A 23,149-nucleotide genomic window follows, 5' to 3' on the forward strand; every position below is an offset into this window, starting at 1 on the left:
GAGCGGTAACCAATCAGGAGTCGAATTAAGAACAATGGATGCTATTGTTTTCCAAATCCAAGATGGCCGCCACAAATTTCAGCCAATCAGGAGCTGAATTAAGAACAAAGGATGCTATTGTAATAGTAGTAGTAATAGTAATAGTAATAGTAATAGCTAGTAGTAATAGACGCTTATATGAGCGGTAACCAATCAGGAGTCGAATTAAGAACAATGGATGCTATTGTTTTCCAAATCCAAGATGGCCGCCACAAATTTCAGCCAATCAGGAGCCGAATTAAGAATTCAAGATGGCGGCGCCCACGAAAGTCGGCCATGTTGGAAAACAGCCCACCAGCCTCGACGGAGGACTGGGATCGGTCTCACGGATTTCCATGGCGACACAAATCACGCTAGGGTCACGCAAAATTGTCATGCAACTTCAAACTCGATACTTACAGTGTCCTGTGATCCTAAACGACGAAGGTCCGTCCGGCAAGTGGCCATGATGAAGACCGAGAGACTTGGGTCCGAGTCTAGCCTATATAGGGTGGTGCAAAGCATCGTGGGACGATGACCTCATCGATATCCAATCAGAATACTCACAGATGGGCTTCCCCAGTCCCCCTCTGTTAAGGAGAGTATTAAACCAAACATCACACAATGTCAAATGTCACGAACTTTAATATCGATATCCCCCGATACTGGTCATTGTCGCAGTGGATTTCGCAATTGCTGGGTTGGCACCATCATGCTGTGATACATGAATCCGTTTGACTCTTTTACTCTTCTTAACGCTGCAGAAGTCACAGAGTTTTCCAGTCCAGTTTGGAGGCGTCCCTTCCATAAAGTAAACCCTCAGAACGAAAATGTTGGCGAAGAGGACTAGCGCTATAATGATCATAGTAATTTCAAGGTTTATGCCAAGGATTGGGAGTCCGTCCGATGTCACTGGAAGATAGGATGGGATAACAAGTAGAAACACTGTCATGGCGAGCAGAATAGTTGTAACAAAGCCGATGCGTTCTCCACTTTCAACATGAATTAGGAAGCTACTTAGTGCGAGGACTGTTAGTGTAACAGAAGGGATGGCGTTTCATCTGCAGGGCGTATACAACCTCACTGAAGTTAAACGGGCAGCAGTCGCCATGGTCAGTTTCTGATATTTTAGCTGTGATGTCCTCAATGTCCCAGTCTCCGCTTTTTACAAACCGAGCAAAAATGGAAAATATGCAAAGCTGTTCACTGCCTGTCAAAACTAGCGTTATTAAATTGACCGTCGTAAACCAAAATCAGATCAATTGCACTGGCAAATCACAAGAAACGTAAACTTTGCATAGGCTGTCAAAACTGTTAAAACAGTTTGTTCAGTCAACCTGTTAAACAAACGGTTAAAATAGTTTGTTTGTTAAAAAAACTGTTGAAACAGTTTGTTTCGGAATTTCCCTAAGTTGAACGCGACGAGTGTAGTTACAAACAGGCACAATTCAAACCAACAAAGGCACCCATGTCATCTCACCAAGAAAGGATGAAGAGTGAGAGAGTTTATCCACCATTCACGCCTTGTTCTTTCAAGTTCCGGTTTCGGATTTCTCAGGAAGGTCAAGAAATAACTAATCCTGAAGTTTGCTCACGTGTGCAGCCCAAACGGCATTACACGCGTTTTCACCCTCCGCAAAAACAACGACACAACGCGCGTGGTGACGTTGGCTCGATTTATACCATTATCTGCGGTAGGACTGGGTATCATGTCCAAAACTGACTTGAAAGGGATTTCCTTGGGAATAGGACCTAAATGGGGCATCTTACTCCTCGACCTCTCTCTCTCTCTTTTTTCATTTTGGAATCTGCGCGGGGTCTGTTAAACACAAAGCTAAAGATTAATCAGAGCATAAAACAAGGAAAAACGTATATAATTGTCTCGGGCGAGTTCAGTCTAAGCCTAAACCAAAAATTTATACTTTCGTAATACGGGAATTTGAAAACACTTTTGAAACGAAAGGGAAACTCGCCTGTAGCTCGTGTTTCCGAATTTCTCCCTTGTTCTAGAGTATTTTTTAGCACTATTTTACATGTCTCTGGTTTCTTTATTCCTCGTGTTCTAATGTTTACTAGACAACTACGATATAGAGAAGAATTTGTAACAGGCTGGCCAACAGGCCTAGAACACCCACTGTCTACTAATACCGTCCAGTAAAGCCTAAGAATGTTTCTGTGCTTTCAGTACAACCACATACATCGTGGCTTTATTATCTGAAACCTACTTATCATGATTTCACTACTTCAGCTTCTACGGATTAATATCGGCTGTAAAGTCTCTTCGGACTGGTTCTAATTTTCAAGATTTACAAAACACCGACCACGAATATGAGCCACTTACAACAAGAATTTTGCAGGTCAAAAAAGCGACTACAATAATATATAAAAAACTGATTAGTAACAAGAGTTTAACCCCAGAGTCAAGTCCAAAGAAGTGGCTAGAGGATTGTGGCCTACCAATAAATGACAACATAAATTGGAATGCTGCCTATCTTTTAGCTAGAAAATGCACAAAGAGCACTAAGCTGATAGAGTTTCAGTTTAAATTCTTACATAGACGTGTACCAACCAATAACTTTCTATTTAGAATAGGTCTACAGGGCGATGAAAAGTGCAGTTTTTGTCACACCTCCTCTGAGTCAATAATTCATCTTTTTTGGTCATGCTGCCAAACATCTCACTTTTGGAATAAACTTACTGAATGGCTGAAAAACTTAAATTTACTTCCTAGAGATTACGCTTTGACAAATATTACTGCTTTGGGTCTGAGGCCAGATATCTCTCAATTTGCGCTTCTTATAAATTACTGCTTTCTCTTAGCACGATATCACATATGGCTCGCTAAAACAAAAGATGATCATCCAAATCTTACGCTTTTCATATGCACACTAAAATCACAATATGAGATAGAAACAAAAAGTGGAGACACGAAGAAATGGAAACCTCTTACAGGATATATATGAGGATTTAATTAATATTTTAGATTATATTTTCTGTAGGGTTATCTATCTCCTACCCATTAATCTATTTCTAATCTCCTGTCAGATGCATAACTCATTTTACTTTTAATGTACCACATGCCTTTGGTCTGTTTTTTATGTTTCTGTACTACAACCTCAAGCTGTAATGATAACTAGCTATTTTTCTTCTCAGTTTTTTTTTTCTTTGCCCCTTGTCGTCACTGTATTTCTTAATTGTGTAAGTCGTGTAACTGTATTTGTTAGTAATCTAAGTCGTTTAGTTATTGTAATTTAAATAGTGTAAATAATTAGAGCAATATAATGTAAATAGAGTTAGTGTTGTAAGTAAAAAAAAAATATATCAAGTTTAACGTTTCAAACACTTTAAAAAAAAAAAAAAAACTTTTTGAAAACGTTTACTGTGTGTTGAAATATCTAGTTAGGCTCAGCTACAGGCGAGATTTAAGCACTCAACAAGTGTCTGTACCATGCACGCTATACGAACAGAACAACAGAACAGTGGTTCTTACCACAGTAATATTATGATTGATCTCGATTCCCGACGACACGAGAAAAATCGATCCTTATGAAGCCTTCAAGGAAAACCTTGCAACAATGAGCCATAAGGGGCTATGAGAGTCCTTGGAAAGATACATTTCTTGGATAATTTTTTTTATTTTAACCTTTTTAATATTGTATATATTTTAATTCTCAACAATAGTTCATTGTAACTGTTTTTTAGACTTTTTAATACAAATTTATTCTTTTTATTGCCGACCACTTAAAATTGATCCATTGATTGTTATAGCTTAAAGTGTCACGTGATCTTAACGATGTAAAAGGACAATAACAAGATTTTGAGGCCAAAATAAAAGTATGTAACCGAGCCCCTGATGTAACCAAACAAGCAACTAGGCTACGCTACCAATACTAGGTTCTTTCCATAGGTATACGAACCAAATGCGAGTTCACATTTCTGCTTGTCAAAAGGCCAGTCCTGGATCTGTATTGTGCAATTGACTTTAAACGTTGCTGGTCTACTCCAAACACATTTTCCTTTATAATTGACTGCGATGTCCTTCAGCTAAGTTGATTCTATCGTCACCACTTTAGACAAATATAAAATATTTTTAAAGGTGATAGAGTAAAGTCCAAACGAGATAGTTGCTATGAACAAACAAACTTGGAACAGCTTCTAAACATCTGTCGAAGATTTCCCACCATTTCCGCAATTTTAGACTGTTCCTAAGCTCGCCGACCCAGGGGCTTATAAAGGCAAAATAGGACCTGAAATTTGTCCGGCTTTTTCACTACGAAAATGGGACTTGGGTCACTGGAACTGAGAATCACAAACATTCACCCTTCAGGACTCTCACCGAACGTTTAAGATATATATGAACCCAGCTGAGCAAGGAAAAGAACCTACGAAACTGAACAAAAAGGCTCTGTCAATTATGTCAACTACAATCAGGACTCAATCAGCTGCTGGTTGAAAAGAAGTGAAATATAAAAACTGAAGCTTTATAGATTGAACCAGTACGTTCTTTAATGTTTTACATGTAACAATGAATTGAAGTTGGCATCGATTTAAAAGTGAGGTCTGCTGAAACAGGAGAAGGAGTTTATCTGGTATCAAAATGAATATCCGACGTAATTTAATGTTACCGTTAACTTCAGAGGTGTCTAACGTCTAAGCGATGTAGTGCGTCCAGTTTAAACTGTAGATTCCTAGACCCTATATCAAACCAAAGCTTATAGAGCTGGCTACCAAACTACAAGAATTTTGAAAAAATTTGTAAAATTAATTGTCGGAGTTTTCATGACCTCTAAATACGAGCGTCTGAATCACCTCTTGAAAGCTACAAGTCAAGACAAATTTTGTTTGTCGCTAACTAGAATTTACTTTGTTCCTCAGTTTCCTGACCCAAAGCGCGGAAAAAACGTTTGTTTCGAAACAAAAACTTCTTGGACACGATTTTGGTGTTTACATGTCAAACTATCTACTGTACAAATTTTGTCATGAAAAATTAGACAATTCGTATTTCAAAATTATTGGTATAGTTTGATAGCCAGCTCTAAAGGTTTTAATTTGAATCTAATGCATACATTACGTTAATGTATTGAGCATGCGTAAGTATTTTCCCGCCAAAGAAAAAGAAGAAACTTGGCCATTCTCGACCCAATGTAACCTGAACATATTGCAACACATACTGCTCGGTTGTCAGCCTTTTCCTTCTCGTTCCATTGGCGGACAATTTTTCGCAAAGTTAAAGTCCTTCTTCGCTCAGTGTCTTCGTCCGCCATATTGAATACTCTACGTTTAAAACATCTTCCGCTGGCCGACATATCCGATAGTATAAATTCCGAATTAAGTGCGACACAAATGCGACGTATGAATCCACAGTCGCATTTCTGCTACACTTAATTGAATTGAATTCGACACGGGAGAAATGCGACGTATGAACTGGGTCTAATATTAAGTGCTAATGTGACCATATTTCTGTTAAAAAGGTTTAACAGATCAGATGTGTAAAAGTGAATATATGAAAGATCATATATTTGAACTGCGGAGAAAGATACGAAGACATGATCATCGCAGTTATGCACACGACTTAAGTAAATGTAAAATTAAAGCCTGAAAAAAAAATCAGGCTTGTACGGGACTCGAGCCTATGACCTCTGCGAAACCGGTGCAGTGCTCTACCAATTGAGCCATCAAACCATAGGCGAACGTGAAATTTTTTTCAAGGAGACGGGGAAGGGGGAGGGGGCGGGAATCACTTTGCCCAAATTTCTACAAGACAATCGAGCACAAACGAGGGTCACAGGGTTCACTACCATTGGCCTGCATAACTGTATATGAATGAATTGTACATGAATCTATCATATAGATCACGTTAAAAGAAATAATTGTCTCTGCCATTGCGACGGCCGAAAATATCAATACTTGGATCCATGTCATTGTTTGGTACAGAGTTGGCATATTCCCTTTCAACGTTGGTCAGTGCGATGTTACTGACACGCTGTTGCCCCATATGCTGTTGCGAAGGCAGGCTTTCATTCTGCGCAACGCACTGAATGATCTGCGCTCTGCAGAACACGATGCAGCAGGTATCACTACTAGGATATTCACCACATTGGAATACTCTGGCAACATATCAAATAGTTCGTTTTCATGCATTGTCTGCAGTATTTCTGAAACAGTCGTGAGTGGAACCCGCGCTCACGAAAAAAACTCGCTACATTTTCTGCTCGGCTTCTACCAAAGCACAGAGTACTTCCTGGTCATTTCCACTGAACGTGACCTCAATCTCTGACAGCACCATGACGAGGGACGCCTTGGGCATTGAGAATGAAAAAATGTCTGGATTAATACAAAAATAAAGCTTTTGTTTAGTGACAATGTGAGACACGAAAAAATAAGAGGTGTTAAGAAAATGCTGACTCCCACTACTTTTGAGTATTGAGTGCCATTTTATTGTATATTGATTAATAATAAATAATAATAATAATACATAATATTTTAAGAGGAGGCCTCCAATCACCATAAGGTGGTTTTCAGGAGGGTCCTCTGAGAAAATAAATGTTAAACCTTTAAAATACATTAAAATCTAAAATACAATAAAAAGGACAAAAAACTATGCGGTAAGCTAACTAAGATTAAAAACTAAAACAAGAATTAAAATACTACTAACTAAGGTTATTATCTGTTTGTCTGTTTGTCTGTTATTATCTGTTTGTCTGTTTGTTAGTGGCATTGTAATTTCTTGAAACAAATGGAAACTTCTTAAAAACCAGAGGCCCAAATTTCTCTTGTTGCCCCAAAAAACTGACTTGCCCAAATTTTGGGGGAACTGCAGCTCCCCCACCCCCAGTGTCCCCGGCCCGTACGCCTATGACCATCTGGCAGCTGGTCACTTTGTGAGTGACAAAGTGACCAGCTCCCAGACGGCTTGATAGCCCAGTCGGTAGAGCACTACACCAATATCGTGGATTTTTTTCAGGCTTTTCTTTTACAGTTACAAGTTGTGTGTATAACTACGATGATGATCAACTATGTGTTCATAAATCAGATATGTGCTGACCTGTATAATCCAGCTGTCTAATGCTACCAGTTGTTCTTAATTGTCCTGTTAGAAAACGAAATCACACACGAAAAAATGAACTTCAGTGTGTCTTGGACTGCAGCGAAGGAAACATAAAGCAACCAAAATTAAATTGTTCGACCTCCCAGTCAAGTAGACTTCAATCGTCATGGGATACTTGAAAGAAAAGCGCATCATCGAAAGAAAGTATGTCATGGGATGTTTACCATTTACCAAAAACTTCGGAAAATTTCCGTCAGAATGTAAATGGTAAGGCAATTTTGGCTCAACCAACCTGGAAATTTTCGAAAAAGACGGCCCGTTTTAATGTCTTGAGTGGGTAGTCCACAATTTCCGAGTGAAAAATCCCAGTAGAAAATGTGCTTACCATTTGCAACTCTTCACCGTCACCAGTCTTGGAATTAGGACCAGGTTGAACTTATCCTAGGTTGTTTACCATTAACACGGAGAAATCAGTTGTCAATGGTTTGTACAAATAGTAAGCAAAAACGTTTTATATGGTAAGTTCCGTTCGGATTGCATCTACCATTTACTCAAAAAACCCGAATTTACCGAAAGAGACTAGGACCTGTTAAAAATTTCAAGACGGCGGTGAAAAATTCCAAATAGATATTTTGGTTGGTTATTTTACATTACCTTTCAAGGCGTTCCATTTATTTCGAAAAGTTTTCCTGTCAGAATGTCTTACCATTCACATTCTATAGGAAAATTCATTACCTGACGAGGGAATTCTACTATAAATTTCACGCGAAAAACCGATAGCGCACGGATCGCGAAGCGATAATTGCGATATCGGTTTTTCAAGTGAAATTTAACGTGGAATTTACCGGTCAGGTGATGAATTTTATTTAAATCGCATAGCCTTCTTTTTAATGAAAGAAAACCCCGTTTCATTTACCTCCATGTGTTTCATTTACTCGCAGGCGTGAGCGACTTCGTATATCTCTCCAGAAAGTTGTACATCAAGTCAAATGGGGAAGAAACTTGTCTTCCACTTTCAAAATGACGTGTTTGTTTTAGGCTTCGTGGACGGCGATAATGGTTTTGAAAACATGATTAAAAGGTCATTGTTTCTAATTGTTTTTGTGTTGTTGTTTTATTGTCGCTCTAGTACAATTTCACGCAAAGCCTCGCTTTAATATTCAAGAGTCGCAATTCCACGCTGAATAGACCGCCTATGTAACCAATCAGGGTGCGCCGAGAATTCCCTGAGCTATGCGATTCTAACCGGAAAAAATTTCTGGGATTTTTAGGTAAATGGTGAACAACGTTGTACACATTAGGCCTTTTCCGCATTACGCCGGAGGAATTTGAAAACGCAGCTTTATTTATACGGTTAGGCCCACCGTTCACACAAATCCTTCACGAAAACGGAGCTTTTCGAAAACGCTCTTCAAACCGGAGGAATTTGAAAACGCTGGCTTTGCGAGGGGGGAAAACATTTTAAAAACGAAAGTTTTCGAAAACGATTTATGTTGCGTTTTAAATTCCTCCGGCATAGTAGACGGAAAACATTTGATGCGCTTTCAGAATGAAACTTCCATTTTCAAACATCCTCTGTGTCACGTTCCACAACCGAAGGAACTGGATTATTGCAATGAACGGATACGACACACACGAATCAAATCTAGAAGTCCGCCATGCTGTTTTAATAATCAACTTCCCAGCTCACATTACGCGCTTAAGTATATTATGTATGATGCATCGAAATGTATCTTACAAACACTACATCCCTTCCTTTTTCGATATAACCACTATGATTTTAGGGAAATGTCAACACAATTGAAAGTCAACTAAAAACCTAGTACGACTTAAACTCACAAAACGGCTGGCCATAAAAATTATTAATTCTCCTCTCTTGAACCGTAACAGTCAATAATGACATCAAGTCACAACAAAGTTTCTAACAATAGCACTCAAGTCAAAACAGAGTCCTTAACAATGACGCTCAGGTCATACTGACAAAGTCTTAAATCTTTCCGGCAGTTTTCTGGCCCTTGTTGGTCTCGTCATAACCGGGCTGCTCAGTTTTTCTCGTTCTGCTTCCGGTTCTACAGGATCATTAACATCAAGCAATGGAGCTGCTTCCTCAGGATTCTGTGATGCCTCCTCATACTTCTTTACATGGGTTGTGTTTCGGATAAGTTGGACGCCTTCTGGTGATTCAACCACAACACTGTTCCCAGTTTTGGTTACAACATCATAACGCTCAGAAGCAAATGGTGTTGACAACTTGTTTTTGCGCTCTTGTTTTACTAAGACTTTGTCACCTGGAGCTAGGTCTGACTCCTGGGCACTCCTCTTCTTGTCTGCATAGTGTTTAGCTTTGGCTTTCATTTCGCCATCTCGGCCTCGCATCTCACTCTCTATGCTCTCCTCTCTCAGGTCAAGTAGTTTAGTACGCATCTTTCTGCCAAACAAGAGTTCTGCTGGACTCACACCGGTGGTAGTATGAGGGGTTGACCTATATGCTACCAAATACTTGCGAACTTCCTTCTTCCATTCTTTTCCCTCAGCTTGAGCTATTTTCATTCTCTTGAGGAGGGACTTGTTTTGCCTTTCCACCTCGCCGTTCGCTTATGGCCACAATGGTGTGGTCTTCCTGTGTTCTACGCCGTTATCCTCCAAATACCGCTCAAACACTTCTGACCTGAACTGTGGACCTTTGTCGCTTCGAAGTGATTGAGGTAGTCCATGTGTGGTGAAGATTTTCTCCAAACACTCTATGATTTTCTCTGACGTTGTCGACCGCATGATTTCCACTTCATAGTACCTGCTGAAGTAATCAACGATGACTAGGACAGATTCTCCTGATGGTAATGGGCCTAATAGGTCTATGGCCAAATGTTGCCATGGGCTACTTGGTAATGGGGTTGACTTGATTGGCTCTGGGTTTGCTGGACTGCTTACAAGCTGACAGTCATGACAGGTTTTGCAAGACTTCTCGGCTTCCCTGTCGATCCCAGGCCACCGTACCTTTGATCGCAATCTCTGCTTCATACTGACAATTCCTGGGTGTCTTTCGTGGGCAAGACTCAGTACTCGAGGTCTCAACTTGCTAGGAATGACAATCCTGGTACCTCGCAGAATTAACTTGCCAATAACACACAGTTCGCCACATACTGGTATGTGCTGCTTGCGCTGATCACCTTTCCAGTTTCCGTCTTTAATGTGCTGACGCAATTCCATGAACTCTCTGTCCTGTGATGAGGCTTCTTCAATTTCACGTGTTGTCATCGCTTGAGGAGTGGCAGTTACTGCGACAAACCTGACAAATTCATCTGACACCTTGTGCGCTGATGAAGATTCTGCTTGCTCGTTTGCATGTAGTAAGCGTGACAACGTATCGGCAATATTCTACTCTCCAGGTAGGTACTTGACTTGGAACTTGTATGGCTGTAATCGCAAAATCCATCTCTCGATTCGTGCACACGGCTTCGATCTGCTTGAGTAGATTGTTTCCAACGGCTTGTGATCAGTGTACAGTTCAAATTCAATGCCGTAAAGGTACACATGGAATCGCTCACATGCCCAAGGCTTCTTTTTCCATTTGCGAATAACGCTTTTCCACATCGCCTAGACTCTTGCTTGCGTAGCTAATGACTCTTTTCCTGCCTTGCTGCTCCTGGATGAGGATTGCACCGAGGCCTACCGGGCTTGCGTCTGCTATGATTAGTGTCTTGGCATTTTTATCAAAGTAACCAAGAGTTTCTGCACTTGATAGCCTCCTCTTAAGCTCATTGAATGCGTTCTTCTGCTCTTCTCCAAACTCGAAACGGACACCCTTTTTGGTTAATCTACGCAATGGCTCTGTGACCGTAGCAAAGTCCGGGATGAAACGAGCATTGTAGTTTGCTAGTCTCAGAAAGCTTCTGACTTCTGATGCACTCTGCGGTTTTCTTGCATCAACGATCGCCTTTACCTTGTCTTCGGCAGGGCCAATACCATTGTCGCTTAACACCAGTCCCATGAACACCATCTGGGTCATGTGGAACCTGCACTTCTCTGCATTCAGCGTGAGATTCTTCTCTTTCAGCCTCTCCAAAACTTGCTGCAATCTTCTGTCATGTTCTTCACTGTTCTTCCCATGAATAATGTTATCATCTGAGATGTTAGCAACACCTTCACAGCCTTGCAATGATTGCTGAATGACATGCTGGTACACTTCTGGAGCTGAGCTTATCCCAAACATAAGGCGCTTGTACTGGTATAGACCACAGTGTGTAGTGAACGTTGTGATACTTCTGGAATCTGGATGGAGTTCCAATTGGTGATAACCCCATTTTAAATCCAGTTTACCGAACACTGTGCTTTGGTTGAGGTTTTGGAGCACTTCGTTCACTGTGGGTATGGGATAACGTTCTCTGATAATGGCTTCATTAGCCCTTCGCATGTCCACACAAAGGCGTATTTCTTCATTCTGCTTGGGACTACTACAACTGGACTAACCCACGGGGTCGGGCCCTCTACTGGTTCAATTATGTCCATGGCTACCAGTTCTTCAATCTTTTCCTTAACCTTGTCTCGAAGACTAAATAGGGGTGCGCCTGACTGGTTGCGCCACCGGAGGTACATCCGGATTCACATGTAACCTCACTTGGTAATTCTTTAACTTTCCCACACCTTCAATTGTCTCATTAGATGTCACAGTGCAGATCCGGGTTCCTAATTTCAACACGCCTAGCTGTATGGCAGTTTCTCTTCCAAGCAGTGCTGCCCCTTCACCATTAATAACGACAAATTCGGCTTTGGCTTCTTTCCCCTCTACTCTTGCCAGTGCTGAGAATGTTCCTAGAACGTTCAGCGGCTGTTTACTGCCATACGCATAAAGCTTCTTATCACTCTTTCTCGACACACACTTAATCTTGTCTTGCTTTAACTTTGACCACATATTTTTGTCAATCACATTGGTGCTCGCACCCGAATCAATCAGCATTGCAACTACAACTCCGCCCACAGGTCACATCTACTTTCTCAGGAGATGTAGCAGAATTCAAAGTAAATGCATACTCATCTTCATCTCTTTCACTTCCCACATACCTTACTGACTTCTTCTTTTTCTTTCCTTTTGTCTCTTATTGTCTAGGTTTGGGAGGTTTGGCTGTTTTTGTTCTACACTGCGAACCAAAATGGTCAGCTCCTCCGCACTTATGACAAGTTTTTCCTTTCGCAGGGCATTCAGAGTCTCGTCCAAAATGTCCTACTTTTGCACATCTGTAGCATGCTCGCTTTACAGACTCCTTCTCTTTGTCTTCCTGCTTGTCGCGGACCAAATTCACATCCTTTCTGCCTTCCATATTCTCCAGTTGTGATTGAACTCGCTCGTGATTTGCTGCCTTCGAAAGTAACAGCTCTAAGGTTAATTTCTCACCTTTTTCCAGTAGTTTCTTCCTAAATTCATGTGATTTGCATCTCTGCACGACTTGATCACGAATCTGGTTTTCAGCTTGTTCGCCGTAGTCACAGTCCTTGACCACTCGCCTCAATCGTGTCACGAACTGAACCACAGTTTCGTCGTCCTGTTGTTCCATGCTGCGGAACAGGTGATTTTGGCATGTCGAATTTACCTTTGGAATGAAATAATCGTTCAAAGCCTTCACCGCTTTTTCGTAATCTTTCGCCTCGCCTATGTCAGCCAACGTTTCGAAAATTTCTTGAACAGCTTCGCCGGCAGAATGAAGGAGTAAAGCTCTCCTCTGGATTTTATTATCCGCTTTTTCCGCTTCGATGAGCAAGCCTTTGCTGTCGGCATACACCGAGAAACTTTTCAACCAACGCTGCTATCGCCTTCCCACGCCTGAAAGTTCACCATGTGGGTCGAAGGGTTTTACACTCGTTAAATCGTCTATCTTTATTGACGCCATGGTCTGGGCAGTTGCAACTTCAATCCTCGTCGCCAGATGTCACGTTCCACAACCGATGGAACTAGATTATTGCAATGAACGGATACGACACACGAATGAAACCGAGAGGTATGCCATGCTGCTTTAATAATCAACTTCCCAGCTTACATTGCGCGCTTAAGTGTATTATGTATGATGCACCAAAATGTGTCTTACAAGCACTACACTCTGGCGTAGTGTGGACGGGTCCTGGACTCTTTCGGTAAATTGGGGTTTTCTGAGCAAATGGTAAATTTCCGAATCGAACGAAACTTCCCATCAGTCATTTTTGCTTACCATTTGCACAAACCGTTGACGAGCCGCTTTCTCCGTGTAAATGTTAAACAAGCAAGGAAACTATCGAATATACAATGAGACCATGTTGCCAGAGAGAAAAACCGAGAAGAGAATTCCTCTTGATTTATGCTAGCTCATCGTTATCATTATCAATACTTCGTAAACAGATTCTGAGTGGATTAGGAGCTGATGTAATCCCACATAGTAGCTCGCGATGCGTGGGTTATGCAGAAGAAAAGAAGTCATTAAGGGGCTATGTGTTTAACGGTTACAGTGTAATGAATTTCTCAAGGTGCCAATTAAGAGGTTTTCCTAGTGTGGGAAACGTTTCTCCTGCGACATACAGCATGAAAATTTAGTTGACAACAAGAGTGACCACTATTTGTCACGCACTCCATATTATTCCGGTACCCATATATAATTACCATATGCAAGCGACAGTTTCTGCGAATGCCCTATTAAGATAACTAAAAGAAAAGAATCCATTGCACGATCCTACCACTTTCACAAGCCTACTGACTATCAACGCGAACAGCACCTCCACTTCTCTTTTGCCTCTTAATACTGGTTACACCTTGCGGTCGTGATTATCAAGGAGGTCCGCTCGGATATGGTGTTCCCATGAGGTATTTGTTGAACTTGAAAAAACTAAAATAACGGGAAAGTTACTGGGAAGTCATCATTGAGCACAAGGAAAAAAAAGAAACAGACACAAACAGAGACATAGACATAGACATAAACATAGACATAGGCATAGACATAGACACAGACATAGACAATAGACATAGAAATAGACACAGACATAGACATAGACACAGACACAGACATAGACATAGACATAGACAAAGACATAGACTCAGACAATAGACACAGACATAGACACAGACATAGACACAGACATAGACGTAGACATAGACAATAGACATAGACACAGACACAGACATAGACATAGACAAAGACAATAGACATAGACATAGAAAAAGACAATAGACATAGACATAAACATAGACACAGACACAGACACACACATAGACGTAGACTCAGACAATAGACATAGACATAGACACAGACAATAGACATAGACATAGACACAGACAATAGACATAGACATAGACACAGACAATAGACATAGACATAGACACAGACAGTAGACATAGACATAGACACAGACAATAGACATAGACATGGACATAGACATAGACATGAGATATAGACACAGACATAGACATAGACATAGACACAGACACAGACACAGACATTGACATTTCGTCACGGTGTTTTCTAAAAGAAATAGAAAACATGTTCTCCGTGCTTCTATCTAGTTTAAGTAGAATTCTACTAGTATACTAATGCAAATGCTGCAATCTGATTGGCTGAACTACTCGTATACTCTCAGCCATTAGAATGCAGTAGCTGTCGGTCGTCCACGAAATGCGACGTTTTTATCGTTTTTCGGAAGTTTTGGAAGAAAGTTTAGATGTAAATGGATAATTATATTCCTGAGAAGACAAAAAGAAGGACATAAACGGGTTCTTGACTTGAAAAACTTGAAATTCTGTTAAAGCGTAAAGTTCAATAATGCGTCGAAAAATACTTGGAAACCATTATTTGCGTTAATTTAAGTTAGAATTCTACTAAAACAATTAGATTATTCGCTCTCGATTTCTATGAGGCGATAGTTGATGAGGCCGAAGGCCTCATCAACTATCACCTCATAGAAATCGAGAGCGAATAATCTAATTGTTAAATAGAAACCCTCGTGAAAGTTTGGGAGAGCTCGAAAAAGCTGTGGAAACACTTGCCTGCGGCTCGTGTTCCCACAGCATTTCTCGTTTTCCCAAACTTCCACTCGTGTTTCTATTAAACAATTAGATTATGAGCTCGAGATTTCTATCGCGCGATAGTTGACGAGGGCGCAGTCCGAGTGAACTATCACGCATAGAAATCGATAGAGAATAATCTAATTGTTTTAGTATAAATCTACTAGTCGTTCAAAACTTAATCTAAATACTCTTCACAGACATCTCGAAAACGCAAAGAAGCGGCCGTCAATCTGTTAAAAAGCGCACTCTGCTACGCTACTCAATATCTATCACAGAATAGATAGTGAGTAGCGTAGCCAATCAGAGGACGGCATTCGTGATAGAAGGCCAGTAGATTTATATTAAAACTCGATAGAAACACAGTACATGTTCTCTATTTCTTAAACAGAAACTATTGCTAAATGTACAATGGATGATGTTTATCTTTTCTTGCAAAGCGAAACCTTAAAAGAACTGATGTTTTAAAAGGGTTTAATAACTCTGCGAATGTTTATGGTGAGGCTGTGTAACACAGTCCCACAAACATTGTTGGCTATTATTTAGGGTCATTCTATGGGTTAGACGCGATTCTGCTACTATTAAGGCGGCTCCTTATAGTTTTACGATTGCACGCGCCCATAGGACGAAAGCTCAAGTAATCTCCGCGCGCTCAAAGGAAAACGTAAGTGTTTTTCGATTTTTATGACGTCAACATGAGGACAAAAAACAAAACTGACAGTGAATTTACTCGCGTTTCCTTCGGTTAATTTTTTAAATTTGGCTCAGTTGTAACCACATACAACTGCTATAAAATACCCTATTTTTGTTAAAACCTGTCAGGGCTAATCTAATATATTTAGAATGACAAATTACAGAATATTGGAAAAACCGTCTGAACAACTTTGACTTTTTACCAATTCAAAATGTCAGGCAATATCATATATTTCCATCATGTGGCAAAGTATGAAAAAATTTCACCGAAGGAAAGTATAAAAATTAAGGAGTTTAGGCCAAAATGAGGATTAGATGAGATGTTACCATGGTAACGGCCTTAATCCAAAAATTAAGCCTTATTTTAACAGTACCCATACTGGTAAATCTCTACAGGGAAAACTTTAAGAGAAATTAACTCAGTTTCCTTTTCTAACTCGCGCTCTATAGGGAGGGTGTTCGTTAATACTCTAGGGAGCCACCTCAAACACTGACCTTCAAATAAAAAGAGTATCTCCATACATATTAGTACTGTTGTGATCATATTCGTCATTGGACTTTCCAGGTGGTTGGCTCTAATTACCCGACCATTACCAGTGGCTTCGCGTGGAAATAAGGTCGCAGTTTGTCTGATCCTTCTAACATGAATAACATGAAATTAATATAAATGTTATTCAAAAGTTATTTGTCCAGCTGGGATCGTTTAAAGAGTCTTTAAACTGTTCGAGCCTTTTAGCTCAGACCAATAAAATAATAATATAAATAATAATATTTCCACAAAGGAAATTTGCATTATGGAATTCTATCTAATGGGACGAGAACGTTTTGAATGTTGTTATTTATTTATTTATTTATTTATTTCAACAAAGAAAAAATAAAACTTCTTATATGACTGCAAACATTACTGCACTGATTAAAGATTCTGCCAAAGTGCTTGGTATTTATGTGAGAAATATATTTAATTAATACAGCACTTTTTCCGCGTTTACTTAATTTGACATCTAAACATGAGGAGGGTTGAGAGAGTTCGAGACAGCTATCCAGACCCTAGACTACGTCTCGGGTTTGCATAACTTTCGATAACTCCCCCGGCCCCCGTGTGTTTAGATGAGGCTATGTAAACACGGAAAAAGTGCTCTATTGCCTTTGTAAAATATTTCTCAAAAATTCGCGTGAATCTAAAACGTCACAACCGGGTTTACATACTCTCATCTAAACACACCTATCGACCAATGAGCGCGCGCGTAGTAGCTCAGTTATTTTATAAATACTTTATATAGGGGGGTAGTTACAGAACGTTTATTGTGTTATTCCTCCGGTTCGAGGGGGTACCCCGGCATGATTAGGCTTGTGCACATTTTGCAAGGTATCGAGGGGGTCTTCAAGCCCGTGCGGAGGGAATTCCATGTGAAAAGGTCGGGGATGTTCGTCCGAAATATTTGAATCAAACCGAGAGACCAGTCTGGGCGTGGCTCGAGCTTTATTTGACCCCCAAAAGATATAGCCTGAAATGTCAGTCATCTTCCGCCCTCAGCCTTATGCCCAGGTTCTCTATTTAGCTACTGACAAACAATCAGCTAAACGCGCAATCTGATTGGCTTTAGATCTTAAGGAATGTAGCTTATGAGCTTAACTTGCGGCAAGTCGACCTTTGCTTAATAATCCTTCGCTTATTCCTCTCCTTTGTGCGAAGCGCGAGGGCAATCTTCAAGCGACGAAGTCGCAAACGGCCAAACCAACAGGCCAGGAAAGAATTATTGGCATTATTGGAAAGGATTGGAAAGAATTTTAAGAAAATTTTTACCTTATATCTTCCAATTCTTATGTATGGTTCTGAGGTTTGGAGCATTTATGACAAAGATGATTATAACTCGTGGGAGAAATGCGACAAAATTGAAAAAAAAAACATCCTTTTTTTCTGGTTCTAGGTGTTAAAATTATATCCAAATGCAGCCCGTAGAAATGAACTTGGTCGGTTGCCTCTAAAAGAATAACTAACATAAATTTTATCAAATTTTGGATGCACTTAGAAAACAAACCGGAAGACAGTATTGCAAAACAATATTTACGAATATCCAAGGACCTGGCTTGAACCTGGCTGATAAAAACAAGAAAAGCATTATGCTAAACGTTACCGACCTCTGTAAGAAATAAAATCTAAATACATTAAAACTTAACTGAAAATAACTCCCCGTCATTTATTTCTCAAGTTCGGTTAACTTTCAAAAAAGAAATAATTCAACATTATTAAATTTGATAAAACATAACAAGAAGCAAGAGTTAATGCTTTACTCAATGTTCAAAATTGATTGTCACAAAGCTGGTTTTTGAATACAATAAACAATCCCTCGCTTAAAAAAGCCATAAATAAATTTCGTCTCGGAAATCATCGATTACGGATTGAAACTGGCAGACATACAATTCTCAAAACTCCAGAAAATCTCAGAATTTGTCCTTTCTGTCACTTGAATGAAGTTAAAAATTAGTTGCATTTTATACTTTCCTGTCACCTTTACGATAACTTACGCTTGAAAGTTTTTGAAGACGTAAATAGAAAATACAATCATTTTGATGTGCTAGACGGTAAATCAAAAAATGTTTTTTCTTTGTAATAATGTTGACCCCCTTTACCTATAGACATCCTGTCATTATTTAAATTATTGTAATTTAGTTACATTATATTAGTTATATTCTATTTTAGGTAATACCATGTACTCGTATGGTATACTGAAATAAATTATTGTTGTTGTTGTTGTTGTTGTTGGAAGCTCGTAGACCTTCCTAAGGGGAGGTGGAGAGGGTGGTGGAGAGGAGCCTGATACTCAATCTCAAACCTGTGTGCGCAATAATCACTGATCCGAAGGTGCGGAGAGTTTACAGTTTGCCGAGGAACTGAAGGGTTAATGTTTGTTGAGTGACCCATTTAATTTTGTGGGAAATGGAGCAAGCATAGGGAATCGTATCGAAGATAAGCGAAGAGAATAAATGATTATGGCGTTTCTACGAGGAAGCTCAATCTACTGTATCGGGGAGAAAGAGATGGACATGACTAGGAGAGTTGCATTTAGCAGCGTGTGCATTACCACAGCGACAATATCTTCGTTTGGAGCCATCGTTCAGCTTGTTAACTGGTTTAAAAGACTGACGGCGAGAGAACCGAGGAGAATACCTTCTCCAACACCACATGTCGTCTTTTCACTCGCTTTGGCAGATTTGTTTGCCTGTGTAGGTAAGAACAACTGATTTAGGCTGCTTAATTACAACACAATAGCAAGGCAGTGTGGGATTCAAAACAGCCTTTATTAATAATTACCTGAAAACTAGGATTGTTCACGATATTATTATGAACTGGACCTAACATACTATAAAAAAACACCCCAGCAACAAGCTGGGGACAAGAGCTGGCTAACCTTAGACCAAATAAAATAGACACTGAGAGAACAACGAAAACAATACAAAGCAATCAAAGTGCTCTATGATTTCCCAGTGGATGATGATTGACATGTGTGGCCTGTGGGTTATTCTAGTTAAACGAGTTACCATATTGACTTCTGGCAATACTTGACCATACTTGTTATAACAGCAATACTGTTAACTCCCAGAGCTTTTTGCTAAAAACACATTTTTTGGACATTTTGGAAATTTTCAAGCTGGATATGGGCCAAATTAGCTCCAATCTACTGTAAAAGGCATTTGCCACATGACAGCATGCCTTTCTTTCCACTAGCATTGCGTTTTGAAACATTTTTGCTTGGGTATGCACAAAAATCAAAATTTTGAGAAAGTGACTTATGTCTTTAGGCTTTTTGTTTTAAATTTTAATATTATTTTTTTGCCTTTACTTTTTCTCCTTTTCTTATCTTTGTGCTGCAGTGATTGACTTTCTACTGGGTTTGCTTCCAGTTCAAAAAATTTCTGAGAAAGCATCATCGAAACAGGAAATTTTTACCATGGAGTAGCCACGTGTGGTGGCAGGAGATTTTGCTTTTAGTTTTTCACTCAAATTTCTGAGCATTTTCATGCATGTTTCAGGCTCCCTTGAGCCATCATTCTGATCTGGGTATCATTGGAAAGACTTTTTTCTCCTGCAGAAGTTGAGTATAGATGATTCCAATTTTTGTCAAAGGTGATGATGTCAGAAGTGGAACAAAGGCCAAGGCTCGTCACGGCTGGTTACAGGTGGCACGGGAGTCAATGGGTTTAAAAAAAAAAAGACTTTTTGTGTATAATACATGAGTTACAAGAACTGGCAAACCTCCAGTACAAGAACTGCATTACTCCAATAGATCAGTGGCAGATCCAGACTTTGAGCTAAGGGGGGCCTGGTTTTGTTTTACTTGCCCTGCCAGCTTTTCTTCCTTCAGTCATTCAGTCTTTTTTACCCAAACTAAGGGGGGGCGGGCCCCGGGCCCCTCCCCTAGATCTGCCACTGTAGATGATGGATTTACTCATTCTCGATTGAGCCACTCTACCTTGTAAACTTCTCGTCGCCTTGCTCAACATATTTTTCTTCTCGCCTGAAGTCGAAAGCGTATTCTGCTTTATGTGACTCAGTGCCGTTAGATCGAGTGCGAATAGGTTGCAAAAATAATCGAAGTGACTCTGCTCGCAGGGTAGCTGCAAAAGATCTTCAGAGAATCCAGTTTTTAGTGCAGAGTGCACTATTGGGATGGTTATGGGAGCTGCTTGCTGCTAAGGAACTAAGGCGTTATGGCCCTATGGCCCTATGGCGCTATGGCACTATGGCGCTAAGGTGTAAACTTTAATGTTTGTTTAGTTAATTAATTTCAATTAATTAATTAGTCTAGAGGCAAGGAAGTAGTTGGGGAAGGGTGGGAAAGGTACATGTGTACTCTACGTAAAACACATTCCATCGCCGTCACTTAGCTTTGAAGATCACAAAGCTATATATTTGTTTCAGGTAACCCATTGCTCTCCTTGTGATACCATTCTCCTTAGAACAAAACTAATTTGCCCTAAACGCATGCGTAGATTAGTTAGCGTTCGTGGCTTCTATATTAGGTGAAGGATATATTGCATACGGAATCATGCACAAATGTTGAGTGGTTTTCCTTATGGTAGAGCTCAACATGTAAGACGCATACGTTCTAGCATTGTTAGTGTTATACACTATCTTTCCACGCGGTATTTTATATATCATGTCATGAGACCAAGGACGGCAGCTATTTTTCAGGTAGCGCCAATTGTCCCTTTTTATTGCAAAAGTGAAACGTTACTGTGGCTGCGTAGCTTTTAGAATTACACACAGGTCAGTTCAACAAATATCATCTGCTGTTTTCAATCTAAAATAGTGTGCTTGGCAGGGTTCAAATGTATTGCTTCTCCATAGCGGCTTGTTTATTTCTTGCCTTAATTGTGTCTGTAAGAGAGACCAAAAAGTTCCCAAGTAAGTGGCTTTAATACTTCCCAAATTGTAAATTTGTAACAAAAGAAACCAGGAAAATACTCAAATATTGCTGCAGACACAGTGGCACCTAATGAAAGCGCAAATTAATTTAATCAGTCTTTGAGGAGACTTGTTCATATGGGCAAAGTAGCGCTGTTTATCTTCAATACTTTTCGTTGAAATGCTTCTCAGCCATCAATATTGTTGTGTGTTAGTTTTGAATTGTCTTATTGTTAACAACAAAGGTGGCAACAGAAAAAGAAAGTGGTATTTCGTGACTATCTGATAATTAAATTAGTCCTTGTTCATCGGTAAAAATTTGCATTTTTAGTAAAACAACATCGTTTCTGTTCCATTTCTTCATCACTACATCAGATATTTAACTTTCTTTCATTTATCTCCAGAAAACAAGGACATCTTCTGTATGTTTTGGAGAAAACAAGGGTTTCATATTACATGCCTTTGTGAGGAAAACAAAGTATCAAGTTACAAAGTTGGCGTGAAGAGCTAAATTGTCACGTTTGCTGCTTCAGCGTATTATTGAATTTAAAATGAATGAAAATCGACGTAAAACACCAGTAGTAATTAATTTGTGCGTGATTTTTGGACCTTGAATGAAAATACAACCTTGAAACATACACACTGCAAAGGGGAAAAGCCGTAGCAGACTACCAAGGTAGACACAAACCGGAAGTGAACCGAGCAGGGGTGAGTACTTATGGGACTACTGTACCAGAGCTATCAATTGCGCTCTGCACTATCTGAGATTGTCTCACTAGTTTTTTATTTTGAATTACAAACATAACATGTAAACCATCGGATGCAATTTGAGGTCGATTGTGCGAAACTGCAAGGTCACGCAATGTTAAAACCATGTTCGTATCGGTTCCAAACTTGAAATAAGTACATGTAGCTACATGTGGATGTTCTTCGCCTAAAAAAGGGTCGAACAAGAAGAGAAAAAGACCAGTGGCTTAAATAAAAAAGGAAAAAAACAAGCCGACGAATCCTGGAATCAAACTTGGGTTCACTAGATTGGAATGCGGGTGCTAACCATAGTAACACATAACAAACCTTGCTTCAAGGGGCAAAGATACAAGTACTTCAGCCTTATCTCAAATTAACTAGCAAATATGCGAATTAGCTAACAAATATGTGACATATAGTCTCTTAAACTGCAAACTTCTCATGTGGATAGTACACAGGGAACAGAGGAGTCCTATTTGACCTCTTTTATGGTTAAATTCACCGTACAATTATAGCGTGAATCAATTTTTTGTTGATTCAAATGACCTCAAAATCAAACTGTACACATGCGATTCTGTTGTGATGATTAAATCTACTATAAATAGGCATTGCTTCCCAAATTGGGCTTGCTTCCAGTTCAAAAATTTCTGAGAAAGCAACATCAGGATGGGCAATTTTTACCATGGAGTAAATTGGGCATGTCGAGTCATGTATGGGGGACGCACTTTCTTGCGATGCATCCTTGACATGATGAACTCCCTCATCTCCCTTACTGCCAAGCACAAACTGTCAGCTGAATTTCACGAAGACATCAAGTGGTGGGATTCCTTTCTTTCCCTTCTTCAATGGTTGGGGCCTTTTCCTCTCAGACCAGCCCACAACTGATGTGTAGACAGATGCTTGTCCAGTAGCAGCAAGGGCCTATTTTTGGGGAAATTGGTACTGTCATAACTTCCATATCAACCCTCTTGAATTTGCTGATCTACTCATTAATCATAAGGAAGTGCTGGCTCTAATTTTTGCAGCCTTCCACTGGGCCAGGTTTTGGAAAAATCAGCATTTTATTATGTATCAGACAATGTAGCTGCAGTTCACAACATCAATAAATGTTCTACTGTTAAGCATGCCATTATGCATGCCCTAAGGCAGTTGTTTTGGCTGTCTGCCATTATCAATTTCAGGTTTACAGTGGTATACATCTAAGTCTAATGTTCTCACA

General features: G+C 39.8%; 3 protein-coding genes and 1 pseudogene across 5 annotated transcripts in view; 1 reads left to right on the forward strand and 3 right to left on the reverse strand.

Annotated features, from left to right (window-relative positions):
• Nucleotides 1-661: 661 nt before the first annotated feature.
• LOC145467226 (neuronal acetylcholine receptor subunit alpha-7-like) lies at nt 662-5,282 on the reverse strand (annotated as a pseudogene).
• A 6,333-nt stretch (nt 5,283-11,615) lies between these two features.
• On the reverse strand, nt 11,616-12,020 carry LOC145467227 (uncharacterized). Its single transcript, XM_081450781.1, has one exon. The coding sequence runs from the start codon at nt 12,018-12,020 to the stop codon at nt 11,616-11,618; it is 405 nt and encodes a 134-aa protein (XP_081306907.1).
• Nucleotides 12,021-12,148: 128 nt separating this feature from the next.
• Nucleotides 12,149-14,182, reverse strand: LOC145467741 (uncharacterized). The gene has a single exon (XM_081451342.1). It carries the CDS (start codon nt 12,613-12,615, stop codon nt 12,160-12,162), a length of 456 nt encoding a protein of 151 aa, XP_081307468.1. The 5' UTR covers nt 12,616-14,182; the 3' UTR covers nt 12,149-12,159.
• Nucleotides 14,183-18,550: 4,368 nt separating this feature from the next.
• LOC145467699 (G-protein coupled receptor 143-like) overlaps nt 18,551-23,149 on the forward strand; it is an 88,383-nt gene continuing 83,784 nt past the window's right edge. For 2 of the 3 annotated variants that reach the window (XR_014042093.1, XR_014042092.1), the window contains exon 1: nt 18,551-19,005. Coding sequence is in view for 1 of the 3 variants with exons in the window: in XM_081451304.1 (XP_081307430.1) it covers nt 18,762-19,005 (244 nt within the window). In the remaining 2 variants the exon portion in view is untranslated. The remainder of the gene's footprint in view (nt 19,006-23,149) is intronic. The other variant, XM_081451304.1, reaches the window with a different exon arrangement.

This window comes from Orbicella franksi, chromosome 14, assembly GCF_964199315.1.
Source record: "Orbicella franksi chromosome 14, jaOrbFran1.1, whole genome shotgun sequence".
NCBI classification, from domain to species: Eukaryota; Metazoa; Cnidaria; class Anthozoa; order Scleractinia; family Merulinidae; genus Orbicella; species Orbicella franksi.